This window comes from Pogona vitticeps, chromosome 7, assembly GCF_051106095.1.
Source record: "Pogona vitticeps strain Pit_001003342236 chromosome 7, PviZW2.1, whole genome shotgun sequence".
Lineage (NCBI taxonomy): Eukaryota > Metazoa > Chordata > Lepidosauria > Squamata > Agamidae > Pogona > Pogona vitticeps.
In genome coordinates, this window is record NC_135789.1 from 13,730,851 (window position 1) to 13,743,445 (window position 12,595).

At 48.8% G+C, this 12,595-nt stretch overlaps 1 protein-coding gene across 1 annotated transcript; it reads right to left on the reverse strand.

The window, feature by feature from the left end:
* Positions 1-838: 838 nt before the first annotated feature.
* On the reverse strand, positions 839-12,369 carry FSTL3 (follistatin like 3). Its single transcript, XM_020781248.3, has 5 exons — positions 12,008-12,369; positions 5,678-5,863; positions 3,157-3,372; positions 2,664-2,891; positions 839-1,972 (listed from the first exon to the last, which is right to left on the reverse strand). Exons 1-5 carry the CDS (start codon positions 12,069-12,071, stop codon positions 1,920-1,922), a joined length of 747 nt encoding a protein of 248 aa, XP_020636907.3. The 5' UTR covers positions 12,072-12,369; the 3' UTR covers positions 839-1,919.
* Between the last annotated feature and the right edge of the window lie 226 nt (positions 12,370-12,595).

Sequence of the window (12,595 nt, forward strand, 5' to 3'; positions counted from 1 at the left end):
GAAGCTGAAAGTTCACGAGACATTAATACGGCAGGCGGGTCACAACTGAGCCATCGTGTTCACAAAGGAAACCTTGGTGATCTTTCCATGACCAAGGAAATTTGCACACTGCCAGAGGGGTAACAATCAGATGTTTTCAGCACCAAAGGAATTTCCTTTTCTAACGATGCATGGTATATAATGTTCCCATTTTCCTTTGCTCCTAGAGGCCAAAACCCATGTGGACGGCTTCTCTCATTCTCTACACTGACACCACTGCTCTCCCCTACACACCAGGAAATAGCAGTCTCCCCTAGTGGGTGCAGCTCAGCCTACCAACCTTCTAACATTTGCTTGCCCCATTCGAACAAGCTATTAATTAGCCATTGATTTGCAGACAGAGAAGGAAAGCAACTTAATTCAAGGCCACCGAGGCCAACTCCCTGCTCAAGGCTGGAACCCAGATCGGAAGAGAGGGTTGCGCCCAAGGTTGACTGGGGTTGAAAATGAAGCATGCAAACAAGAAAGAAAAAAAGATTAGGACACACACATACTGTACAAAAATATAAAACAGGCTCTTTTAAAACATATGAAGAGCACAGTACTTTCCAGAGACCATGTTGTTAGAGGAAGATCGCTGTTTATGCAGCTCTCAAGGGGTGCATGTCAGCGGCAGATTTAATTGATATATAGGTATAATTGGTCAAAACCGGCTACTCTCTGTCTGACAGCAGAGCTACATCCCACCGTAATCTCCAGCTAAAGTAGGACACACACACACACCCCAGTATCGGCAGGGAATTGGTTCCGAACCCAGTGGATGCTGAAAACCGCAGATAATAGCAAACAGTACACATAGCATGGTAAAAGAAAAAAACTAAAAATATGTATTTTCACCATGTATTGCCAGAACTGGTCACTAGAGGGGGCCAGAGACCATACACAGCAAGGTGGCCGGTTCTGGTTAATATGCTCTGAAAATACATATTTCTAGGGTTTTTTTTTTCCTTTTAATATTTTCAGGCCACGGATAAGTGGAACGGTGGATACAGGGCTCCTGCTGTATCTGCCGAATCTCTAGCAAGGGCTGTGAGCATTCTAGCATCCCGCTTGGAGGAAGTATCAGTTATAGAATGTTAATAAACGGTGCAAGTTCGGTGAAAGGAGGTGCTCCCGACCTGGCCTGACTGGGAGAAAACCCTTCGCGCAGGCCTGCGGGCAGTGTTTTGTTGTTGTTGTTGTTGTTGTTGTTGTTTGGAAGGGTGGGCAGGGGAAGAATCCAGGGCAAAGAGGCCCTATGGTCGATAGCTAAAAGAAAGGGAGACGGATCAAATAAAGGGTGGGTGGAAAAGGAAGGGGGGAGGCAGAAGAGGAGGAGGGAGCATCTCAGGGAGAGGGCCAGGGAAGGAGAAAGGAGTAAGCAGAGAGCACAGTTTATGGGGTGTGGGATGATGAATAAAGGGGCGAGGAGGGCAAGGGAACCACAGGAAAGGAAGGGGACGAGGGAGGAAAGGATGTCACATGAGGTCAGGATTGGAGGATGGAAGGATGCACCTAAAACAAGGGCCAGGGAGGAGAAAAGGGGGCAGGAAGGAAGCCCCTTGGCACATTTGGGGTGTAGGAGGTGGGAAGGAAGCCCTTCTCTTATCCATCAGTGAGATTTGAGCTACTCTGCCAGAACCCCCAGGGACTGCAGTCCACAGTCCACACCCCACAGGGGAGAGAGGAATTCTGTGGCTACGAAGCAGGGCCGAGACAGGGCAACCCCAGGAGAAGGGGTTACCTCTGCTGACTCTCTCTGGATCTATTTATATAAATAAGTCTCTTTTTTTGGTCCTTTTGGTTGCAATAAATATCCGCGAGAATCTACGGGCTGTACATCCTTGCAGCGGAGGGCCCCGCAGGTCCGGACGACAGGACGGGCAGCAGAAACACTTTTTTTAGATGGAGTTTTCTTCTGCATCATCTGTGCCCAGGGAGAACTTGCTTGGGACTAAGAAAAAAGAGAAGGGAAAACAGAGAGAGAGAGAAGTAATTATTTGGGTTCATTGACCCCAGAGGGGAAAAAGGGGGCAGGAAGGAAACACCGCTCTCCTCTGTGGACGAATTCAGATCCTCTGTGACTTCTGGGCCTCCAGATGGTTATCGGTGGCAGCTCCCATCAGTCCCAACCAATGGAGAGGAATGATAGGTGTTGCAGTCCAAACTGTAGCCCAGAACCGCCCATCCTAGATTTGGGGGTACGGTCCAAACACCAATGAGCTCTGAGTTCTGCAATCTAAGTGCAAGCATTCCTTGCAACCTCGCAGGCTGCTTTTAATAGGTTAGGCTGGGAGGGACCATTCAGGGCCGGGGTGACTGTCAATCTCTCCAGAACGAACCAATCATTCCCTCCCGCCTCTGGAATCAAAAGAGAGTCCTGCCTCTCTGCTAAGAGCTCCTTTCCCCTTCTCTGAATCCATTGAGAGCTGTTGGTTCGGTTGTTTCCTGTTGATCTGCTCACAACTGGAGGTAAGAAAGATGTTTTCATTCTTCCTCCTATAGATGTCTCAGAGTGAGTTACTGGGACTGTAAGGGTCAGTTGATGAGAAAGGGGTAGGCTATCTGGGGAACTTGAAGCTATTCTTCTGTGTGAGTCTTTGTACTTCTAAACACTACTGCCCGGCTCCAGCCACAAAGCCTACCTGCACAGCTTCCGTAATGCCGGACTCCGATGGATCGCCCCAAGAAACAGGTGGCTCGACGTAGATGACAGGTGGAAGGGTACGTGACGTTGTTGTTCCCGCAGATGGTGTGGTCTATGCTGGTAGGATCCGGGCAAGGGGCGGCCCTGCACATCACGCAGTGGGCGCTCCCCGTCTGGTCCACCACACAGGTATGGGTTCCGGGACAGACGACGGCCGAACAAGACTCTGGATAGGAAGAGAAATTAAAAATTCACCTGCAGGAATACATACTGTGGTCTCTGTCTCTCTTTAGTGGCCAGTTCCGGTAAAGACATGGTGAAAATACAGCTTTCCAGATTTTTTCCTTTTAATGTAGTTGTGGATACTGGCCCCGCGGATACAAGGATCCTCCTGTATGCGGCCCTCCAGAGCCACCTGTGTGGCCCCAAACCACCCAATAGGGTGGGGAAACATTGTTCCACCCCCCACCCATCCACCCAGGGGCACCTACTTTTGCAGCGGCCTTGATACATCACTTCCAGGTCCGGGTGGCCTCGGCACTTGGCCGTGAGTAACTCGCACTCGTCTCTGTAGGTGAAGCCATCCGAACCGCACACCTGAAGCTTCCGGGGCAAGTGAGAGCAGTCCGGGGCGCAGGTACAGTGAGGGCGCCCGTATTTCATCTTACACTCCTTCCCCGGCCCACAGTCTACGCCTTCACATGTCTCTGGGGAGAGGAGAGAAAAGAAAAAGGCGGTTGAGCCACAGCTGACCCCAAATTTCTGGATTTCTCCCAGTCCATGAGATACAGAGTCATAAAAACCAGCAAAATATCAGCACAATATGTACAATGTTCCTAATAGGCTGTTGTAATACTTATATTTATAATCCAGAGCAACACAACAGCTATCTTTGATCCTGTACTCTCTGGAAATGTTGGATTCTGTTCCCCATCGCCCCCAGCCAAATTTTAGATTCCGTTTCCCATCGCCCTCCTGCCACATTTCAGCTGCCATTTCCAAGAACCAGGGAGCTGTGCTCGAGACAGCTCTGCCTCGGGCGGCGGAATGCCTTGAGACAGCAAACCCCACCTCCGAAACAAACCAATTTAAAACTTTTAAAAATAAAGCAAGGAAATGAACCCAGGAATGCAGGGAAAGCAAAAGGCCACGGAATTTGGGGGGGGGGGGGGGAAGAGAGAGAAAGAAATGGGAATACATTTTTTTTTGTTAAAAAAGGCGAGCCGTCGGGAGGATGGACGTGTTTATAATGAATTTCCCCTCGAAAGGAACAATAAGCGCCCCTGTTCGCCTCAGAGGTCTGTGAAACCTCGCAAACAAGGACGGGCAGAGAGTCAAGAGAAGATCTGTCTGGAAAGAAGAAAAGTGGAGAAAAGCCCCCTTTGGCGGCCGAGAGGGAGACAGACGGGGGCTTTGTGTGGCTGGGTCACCCGGGGGCAAACACTGTCTGGCAGAGGGGGATTCGGCGGACGGACACCCCCCCCCCAATGCTTCGGATGCGTGAGATTCATTTCCCCGAAGTGGAACCCTTTTCGGGGCAGAAAAATCAAGAGAACATGTTGCCAGCAGGGAGCCTGAGATGCTCCTCTGGCATTTCCCCGCATGGGCCCTCCGAAGAGCGTCCGGGGACACAAACACACACCCCGCAAGAGCTGCCCCCCCAGGCTTACCTCCCCTCTTCCCCAAAATCGCATTTCAATGTTCCTGATCCCCAAGATTTTCTTCTTTGGATCCACAAACTTTGCCAAAGAGCCGTGGCTGGAAAGCTCAATAAAAGGGTGTGTGCACCTTTTAAATAGATCCAGAGGTTCACACAGGATAACCTAGGTCCACTTTGTATAGGACTCCACCCCCCCCCCCACCCACTCTGGAGTAGGAGCCCTCGCGGATACAGAAAAACACGGATAATAGGAAACACTATTTTAATAGTGAATACTATACCTACCATGGTCTCTTGTGGCCAGTTCTCATCATTACATGATGGAAATCTATTACTCTAGCAACTTCAACGGCTGTCTTGGCGGTCGGACACCAGCATGGCCTCAGAGAGCCCTTTGGGCTTTTCTAGATCTACGGGTGGATTCGTCTTCTGAGGCCTCCCTTCCTTCCTCCTCCTCTCTCTCACTCTCACTCTCTGATATCACTTACTGCTGCTCTATTTTAGTGGTAAGACAATCCTACAGATATGGTTGTCAGCTCTAGAGCCGTGGGGAAGGCAAGGGGGGACCTTTCCAGTGGCTGGTGGCAAAAAGAAGAGAGGGTTTGAAGCGGTCTGGTTTATTTTAGCAGAAAACCCGTAATTCCAGTGATAGATCGATAGCTCCATAAATGAACCTACTTACTCTATTTAATTTTATATAAATCCATCTATATAAACCCAGTGAATGAACAAATGAACGAACGAACGAATAAATAAATACAAATGAATGAGTGAATTAATAAATAAATGGGAATAAGTGAATGAATAAATACATAAATATGAGAGAATGAATGAATAAATAAATATGAATGGATGAATACATAAATGAATGAATGAATAAATATGAGTGAATGAATGAATGAATATGTGAATGAATAAATACATAAATAAAAATGAGTGAATGAATGAATATAAGTGAATGGATAAATATGAGTGAATGAATGAATTAATGAATAAACGAATAAATGGATGAATGAATATTCACAATTCTCATCAGCTGCGCTCCACCCAAAAGGGTGGCTGTTCACAGATGCTGGCGAGTGTAATTTTCCCAGGAGCAAAGGCTTGGATCCGCTCTGGATTTTGTTCCGATTTATTTGTTTGTTTATGCATGCTCTCAATTCAATAGACTGCACTACTCCAGGTGGTCGACATCCATGAGACGCGGATTTTTCCAGATGAGCGGCACCTTGGGGAGTTCCACCAAAGTTTGGATGAAAACCCAGAACAGATTCGCTCCAAACTCGTCCATGAGAATGGTTATTTATTCATTTATTAAACTTTAAAAAATCTCCCCCAAAGGGCTCGCCTACCTTTGCACGGGTGGCACGTCACCAGGCCCAGGACCCTGAGAAAGCTGATCTTGTTGTCCGGGTGCGAGGCGTTTGACCAGGCCATTTCCGTGTTGCCGTTGGCGCAGCACTCCTCCCATGTAACGCCGGTCCGGACGATCACGGTGCACTTGGGTTCCCGTCCCTGCTGTAGCCAGCAGATGCCCCCTGTGGGGAGAAAGGCTCATGCGGGTGAGCATGGCCGGTGAAGAGACAGCACCCGTAGAACTCACGGCCACATGAGGCCATGGCTCCGGCTTCAGGTTGGCTCAAGGACAACACCAAGTCTCAAAATGAGGGACGTTGCTGGAGCAGGAGCACAGCCCTAACGAGGGAGGGCTATTGTTGGGCCTCAGGGGAGAGAAAGGGGGTGGACTAGATGACCTTTGGGAGGCAACTCTTCCACCTTTCAGGCCTTTCCTGCTGAGGGGATTCTGGGCTTTGTGGTTCCCAAGGCAGACCTCATCCAGCTCGGAGGCCAAGAGCAGTGCCTTTCCATCAGGCGTTCCCGTGGAACTCCAGGTGGAATACAAACCCCATCATCCCTAGCCAGGGTACGGTAATATGGAATTTGTAGTGAAGGAAAATCAAACCCACTCATGTACCAAGAGACCTTTTAACCACTCTTGTTTTCCACCACATGTTCAGGACGAGAGCGCCTCTCCATCCAAGCCAGCCTGGCCAGGCTCAAGGGTGATGGGACGCACAGTACCCACACCGTGGACCAGCTGCCTTTTCCCCACCAGGATCAAGGACGATGGGAACTAAAGTACCTATGCCACAGACAAGGTGCCTTTTCCCCGCCTAGCAACTTCTGGGTATTTTCCCCTTACCCCCTTGCTTACAACTCCCGTACGCTGTGCCAGCAGCGCCAGTGAGTAAGGGATGATGAGTGTTGTAGTCCAAAGCCTCTGTTCATCCCTCAGACCCGGAGCGTACGGAGGCTGATGATTTGGAAGGGAGGCCTTCTGGGCTGAAAGTTTTGTTGTTTTTTTACACCCCCCCCCCGAAAGAGGACCATGTGAGGTCTGTCTGGATATTCCCTTTGTGCGCCACTACCCTCCCTGTTATGCGCATGATCCCATCATTTCCCCCGCTCCCCCCCCCCGATGCCACCCACCCGAGGCTCTTGGCCGCCAGCTGGCAGCCCAATCAAAGGGAGGTTTGTTCCTTAATCTCGTGAACTAATCGCTCCTTCTCTTGTGGGGCGGCCTGCGAGGGTTTCCGTCTCAGCACACACCAGATGCTCAACATCTGTGGGTTTTCCCCCACTTTGAAGTGCTCAAAGGAGGCTTGGCCAAGCCGAAGATCCCAACTTTTTCTTTTTAAAAGGACTACCATTCCCAGAATCCTTCTGGAAACGGTGATCCCTTAAAAACAAAAAAATTCAGACCACAAATAAATAAATCAGAAGAAAACCCAGAGCAGATCCCTCGGCTGCTTTCCTGAGCAGAGTAAACCCTGAAAGGGCGCATCAATGTATTTCTGAACCTACCGAGCAGGGGGCGCCCACCTCACAAGGGTGGCGCTCTGACCTGCCCCAACCCAGTTTTTCCCCTTCCTCCAGGATAGCCCTTAATCACCAATCACCTTAATGACTAGTAACTTAACTGGAAGAAGTGGATTTGCACCGGTCTTTGAAAGGGACTGCAAACCCCATCGTCTCCTGCATATCACTCGGGGCATCATAGGTTTTGAGGCCGGGGTTATTTGGGGCATGTATTGAATTAGCTTGTTCTCTTTTTTCCTGGATGGGGCAGTATTACACAGGCTGTTATCCTATGTATGATTTTAATGGACGATACTCCGGTTTTTGGCTCCGTCCCTAAAAAGGGTCAGGTTCTTTCCCATAGATCCAACAGTACCACTAACAGTTAAAAGCAGATCCCCGTTGAATTAGCTCAACAAATAATCTACCACGGATTCAGGCAGCTTGTGATGTTTCTGTTTAAATCCAGAAAAAGGCCGGTCTCCTTTGGGAAGACACTGATTCCGCATCTATCAACAGTGCTCCATTAAAGGGGAAATACTGTCTGATTATTTTAACACATTTCAATCTCTGTCTGGGCAAATTAGCTTAACTTTTTTTTTAAAAAATGGGTCAGTTGGAATCTCATTTGGAGCAGGGATCCTCTTGGTGTGCCACCCACCCTACTATTTGATAATCCTGAGCTAACTAAGCTGATCCTGAGCCACTCCCATCCATGACCAGACAGGAGTGGCTCAGGACTTCATAATCACTAGAAGTCTGTGCCATCTGGCCCCAATCATCTTACAGGGCACACCCTGGATGTGGTTTTCCCCACTTGTTTGTTTTGCACTGGGTGGGATGATGGCGATCTAGGCATGAAGTACCTCCTTGTGGTTCTACTGTGATCAACATCTGGTGAGCTCGTATGTGCACAGGTAGACTGCCCCTAAATGCAGAGCCTCTACCAATGGCAGGAAGGGCCACTCCAAGTTGACAGCGAAAGGTAGCCCTGTTCTCTAGGTATGCACTTCATCCCAGTTCTTTTCAGAGTTTATCTTAGTTGCCCATAGCTATTTTTAAAATCTAATTTAAAATTTAAATTAATTTAACTTAATTCCATAATTACGTGGTGCACATGCATCTGTGTTATCATGCAGTCTACCGATGTTGTAGGAGAGAGGCAGAGAGTCCCATCCGGATAACCAGGAACAAACAAGCCCATCAAAGTGAGGGCCCCACCCTTCCATTAAAAACCCAATTTTAATCAAAGTCTTTAGGCGTGTGAATCGGCTTCTCCTTACATGCCATCAAGTCACGTCCAAACTTATGGTGCATCAAGTCGGGACGTAAAGGGGCATGAGGTATTCAAGGAGGGTTTTCCTACTGCCACCGCCCCCTTGGTGAGTTTCTGCAGCCAAGTGGGGATTCGAATACAGCTCTCTGTCCTTGAATGGACTGATCACCCACCAGTGACATCTGAAGGAGCTCCACCATTCAGATCTGGATCTTTCACATCCGGGATGAACCGGGATGCCAAAATTTCTTGCATTTCTCTTACAGTTCAAAGTTCTACCCTCCCTATTGCTGTAGAAATACCCGTTTGCTGTGCATTTCAAAAAGTGAACGTACAATATCTTATACAGTATTAAGTAAAAGCTCCTTCATCATAAAGATGCTGCTGGACCCTTTTTAGTTTTGCTGCAATGCAGTAAAATGGCTACATCCTGACAAAGAAGGAATTACCTCTTTTTTTGCAATAACTGAAAGGTAATTAAGTTACCTTACACTGGGCATGACAGAAACCACATTTCTTTTGAAGTGTAACTCACTGTTTTAAATTACTCCTATAGTTACAAGGTGGCAGCTTTGTGGCTCAGGAAGTTTCATAATAGTTGCTGGTCAGCCCCAAAACTAACCGGCCGGCTGAGGCTCTTCACTAAAAGAAAAGGTTGAAAAACCCCTGCTTATCCCCAAAAAGTAACTAAATGTAACTATTTATTTGCCCCCAGATAACTACAGAGCAAAGCATAATTTTTTAAAAAAGGGCAATGATAATGAAAATTAACTACTAGTAGGGAGTCAGGGGAGGGCTTTGTCTCGGTCCCATCATCCTTACAGGCACGCTTGGTAAGGAGAAAGACAAGACGGGGCCTTTTCTTGGTGGCGGTTCCCAGAGATTGTGGAACTCCCTCCCACTGGAGGCCAGCCTGGCCCCATCTTTCCTCTCCATCCGCAAGCGGGCAAAGACCTTTCTCTTCAGGCAGGCTTTCCCTGTGTGACTAGCGCCCTGAGCAGGGTTTTTATAGGGACAATTGTGCCTTGTTGCATTGAATGCCTTGCCCGGGCTTCCCACCATCCCCAGCCAACCTGGGGATCACCTTGAGTTCAAGACAGTGAGAAAGTCACAGATAAAACTTTGTGGGTTCCCCCCCCCAGGCTTTCGGAATCTGGAAGCCAAAACCGGACAGAGAAACCCCCCGCCCCCCGGCTGACTGCAGGAGGCCCTTTGGAAAAGGAAAATTTCCCCACTGCGGGAAATGCAGCCTCTCAGTGCCAAGAGAGGTTTGTAATTCCGGAACCGCGGCAGAGGAAGGTTGCATCTGGAGGCCACGTCGGTGGGGTCTCGGTCGGGTCGGCCCTGCCAGCTTGCCACCTTCCCCTTCAAAGAAGGGGGGGGGAACCACATTCTCCCCAGAGGAGGACACTATGGGGAGAGATATTAAATTACGCTCCAGAAGGACCGGTCTCCTTTTGAAGGCCGCACCTGGTTTCTCACAAGAGCGTTTGTGGGGCAGGAAGATGAGTAAGGCTTCTCTCCAGGGTTTTTTTTTTTTACTTTTTTTTTTTTTTAAGCTATAAAAATCTTAGTTTTAGAGGAGAGCCACGGCTGGGTGCCGAACACAGAGCTTGGCCCTTCTCGGGATGTTTGCCCCCCCCATCATCCCTACGACGCTCCTCTTGTCACCCTCAGTACAGTAGGAGCGCCCTCCCCCCGATTCCATGGGATCGGTATCCACTGATTCGCTTATCCACGGGCCAACATCAGAGTGGATCAGAAAATCTCAGACGAACCCCAAAAAAACTCCAGAAGGAGATTGAAATGGAGCGCGTCATTTTCAAAACACAGCTGCTCAAAGCTTTTAGTCCAAACGGAGGGGATTCGTTTTTGTTTTTTTTTAAAGAAAAGTGACGTTTTAAAGGGAAGCTTAGGGGCCAATCCTGGTAAACAGAGTTGGAAGATACCCCTAAAGATCATTCAGTCCAGCCTCTGCCAAGGAGGGCCCCATGGGGGATTTGAACTCCCCAACTCAGGCTCCCCAGCCAGATGCTGAACCCTATGAGCGAACCAGCCAGCGTATGTTAGGGAACCTAAGATTCTGGTTCTCATCATTTTGAAGGAAGGGTTGATTTAACGATCAAGGAAGCTGCCTTGTAAGTGAAACCACGGCTCCACCTACATGCATGGCATCTACCTTGCGTGGCAGCAACTCTCGGTTTCAGACAGGTGAGGTTTTCCCCGCCACTCATGGCCTCACCCTTTTTAAACTCGGACGTGGCAAGAATCCAGCCGTTTCCAAGCAAAACCACGGTGCACCCCCCACAGTATTAGAAATCAGAATGTAAGAAGCTGCTTTCTTGCTTTCTGGAGACTGTATCCCTAAGGTTCTGCGTTATATGCTCTTATAGCAATAACAAAAATAATCAAGGAATCATGGCATTGGAAGGGGCCTCGGAGGGCATCCAGTCCAACCCCCCTGCTCAAGTCAGGAACCTAAATCCAAGCAGATACAATAACAATAATTTTAGCCTGAAATGCTAGCAGAATTATTCTCTAGTATTCAGTATTCCTGGAGACCGCCGGGGACCTTGCAGCCCAGGAGACGCTTTTGAACTACAACACCCAGAATCCCCACCACTGCTGGGCCTGGCGGATCGGAGTCAGAGTGCCTCGTTGGCCAGAGGAGAAGTGCCTCCTCGGCCCCTCTTCTAGGAGCGACAAGGATAGGAACGCATCTGATGGTCTTGAACTCCGAGCCCCATCTTCCCCAAGGACGGGTCATGTTGGCTGGGGTTGATGGGAGTCGAAAGGCAGCCGTATCTGAAAAGCCAGGGGCTCCTTGCCTGCGGTTTAGCAGTTTTTACACAAACCCTGTCCTTATCATCATCTGAAAACTGTCACTGACGAAACGATCGCAGGTCCCAGGGCAAAATACCCGAATTAATTCGCACAGCCTGTATTGTGTGCATGTGTGGGTAGGTGGCAAAAAGCAACCCCCCTTTCCCATCTCGCATATTATGACATCTTTTAAATGTCAATTTGTGAAATAACTTGAAAGCCCCAAAACTGACCAGCCGGCTGAGGCTCCTCACTAAAAGGTTGAAAAAGTCAATTTCCAAAACCCGTCCGCAAGCAGGGAATCAAACCAAGTTCCGCGCACACGAGTCCTTAAATGATCGTGTTTCGCATCCAAAATGGCTAAATGTCTCCCAAAAGGTCCCAAAACGCTTGGTTTGGGTCTCTTGTCTGTTACGTCGGTTTGGAAAAGGCATACTTTATTTCAGATCTCTCCCACCCGGACGACTGTCATAGAGTCTGGGGCTGTGAATCGTTACATCCTCTTTGTTTTAAACGAATTCGGGATCCCAGAGAGCTTGATCGAGACCCACAGAGAGTAGTTAAGTGTCTCCCCCCACTTGATCACACAAACTTGGGGGAGTAGAGCAGGAGGAATCCCCAAACCCTGCTGACAGGAAAGCTTGGAAAACTCTCCTGGAGGATCCTAAAATAAATATAATGCAGGAGACAGATTTAATTCTGACCGCTCCCCTGCAGGACATACCTGGAAAAGGATCGCCTCCAGCGTAGCCACCCAAGCTCAGCAACATGAGCCAGAGGACCGTCATGGTCAGACGCCGACGATCAGGAGCCTAGAAAAGTTTCCAAAACTTTTGAGGGGAGTGTTGGGAGGAGGTTTCCCTGCTTATCCCCAAGCAAGAGAAAGGGGGAAGCTTTCTCCAAATAAAAAAATTAAAGCAATCCGTTGTCTACTAAAGTCGTCTGTGTCGGCAAATTCCAGGATCTCTCCGATTTTCTTGGCCGGCTGGTCTCGTACAAGGCTAAGAGAGAAAGAGAGAGAGGGAATTATTTCCACCCTAAGCCTCTGTTTCACTCCTTCCTATAAAGTGTTGTGTCTCTTTCTGTGTGTGTGTGTGTGTGTGTGTGTGTGTGTGTATACATAAAAAGTCTTGGCGGTCTGAATCATAACTCCAGGGTAGGCGGGTTTCGAAGGCAGCCACTCATACGTTTGGGGAGGGTTACTGTCTTTTTTTCCCCTCTGCCTGTCTTTCTCGTATTCTGTTTCCTCTTTCTTTTGAGGCCCGCCTGGCCGTGGTTCCTACAGAAAGTGGAGATCCAAGGAGGGTGGCAT

What these genes read in the sequence shown, in the direction of transcription:
- FSTL3 (XM_020781248.3), bottom strand. Translation starts at nt 12,071, where the DNA reads ATGACGGTCCTCTGGCTCATGTTGCTGAGCTTGGGTGGCTACGCTGGA. An exon ending in TGGAGGCGATCCTTTTCCAG is followed by an intron (nt 5,864 to 12,007) that starts GTATGTCCTGCA and finishes TTCTCCCCACAG; the next exon opens with GGGGCATCTGCTGGCTACAG. An exon ending in GACGTGCCACCCGTGCAAAG is followed by an intron (nt 3,373 to 5,677) that starts GTAGGCGAGCCC and finishes TCCTCTCCCCAG; the next exon opens with AGACATGTGAAGGCGTAGAC.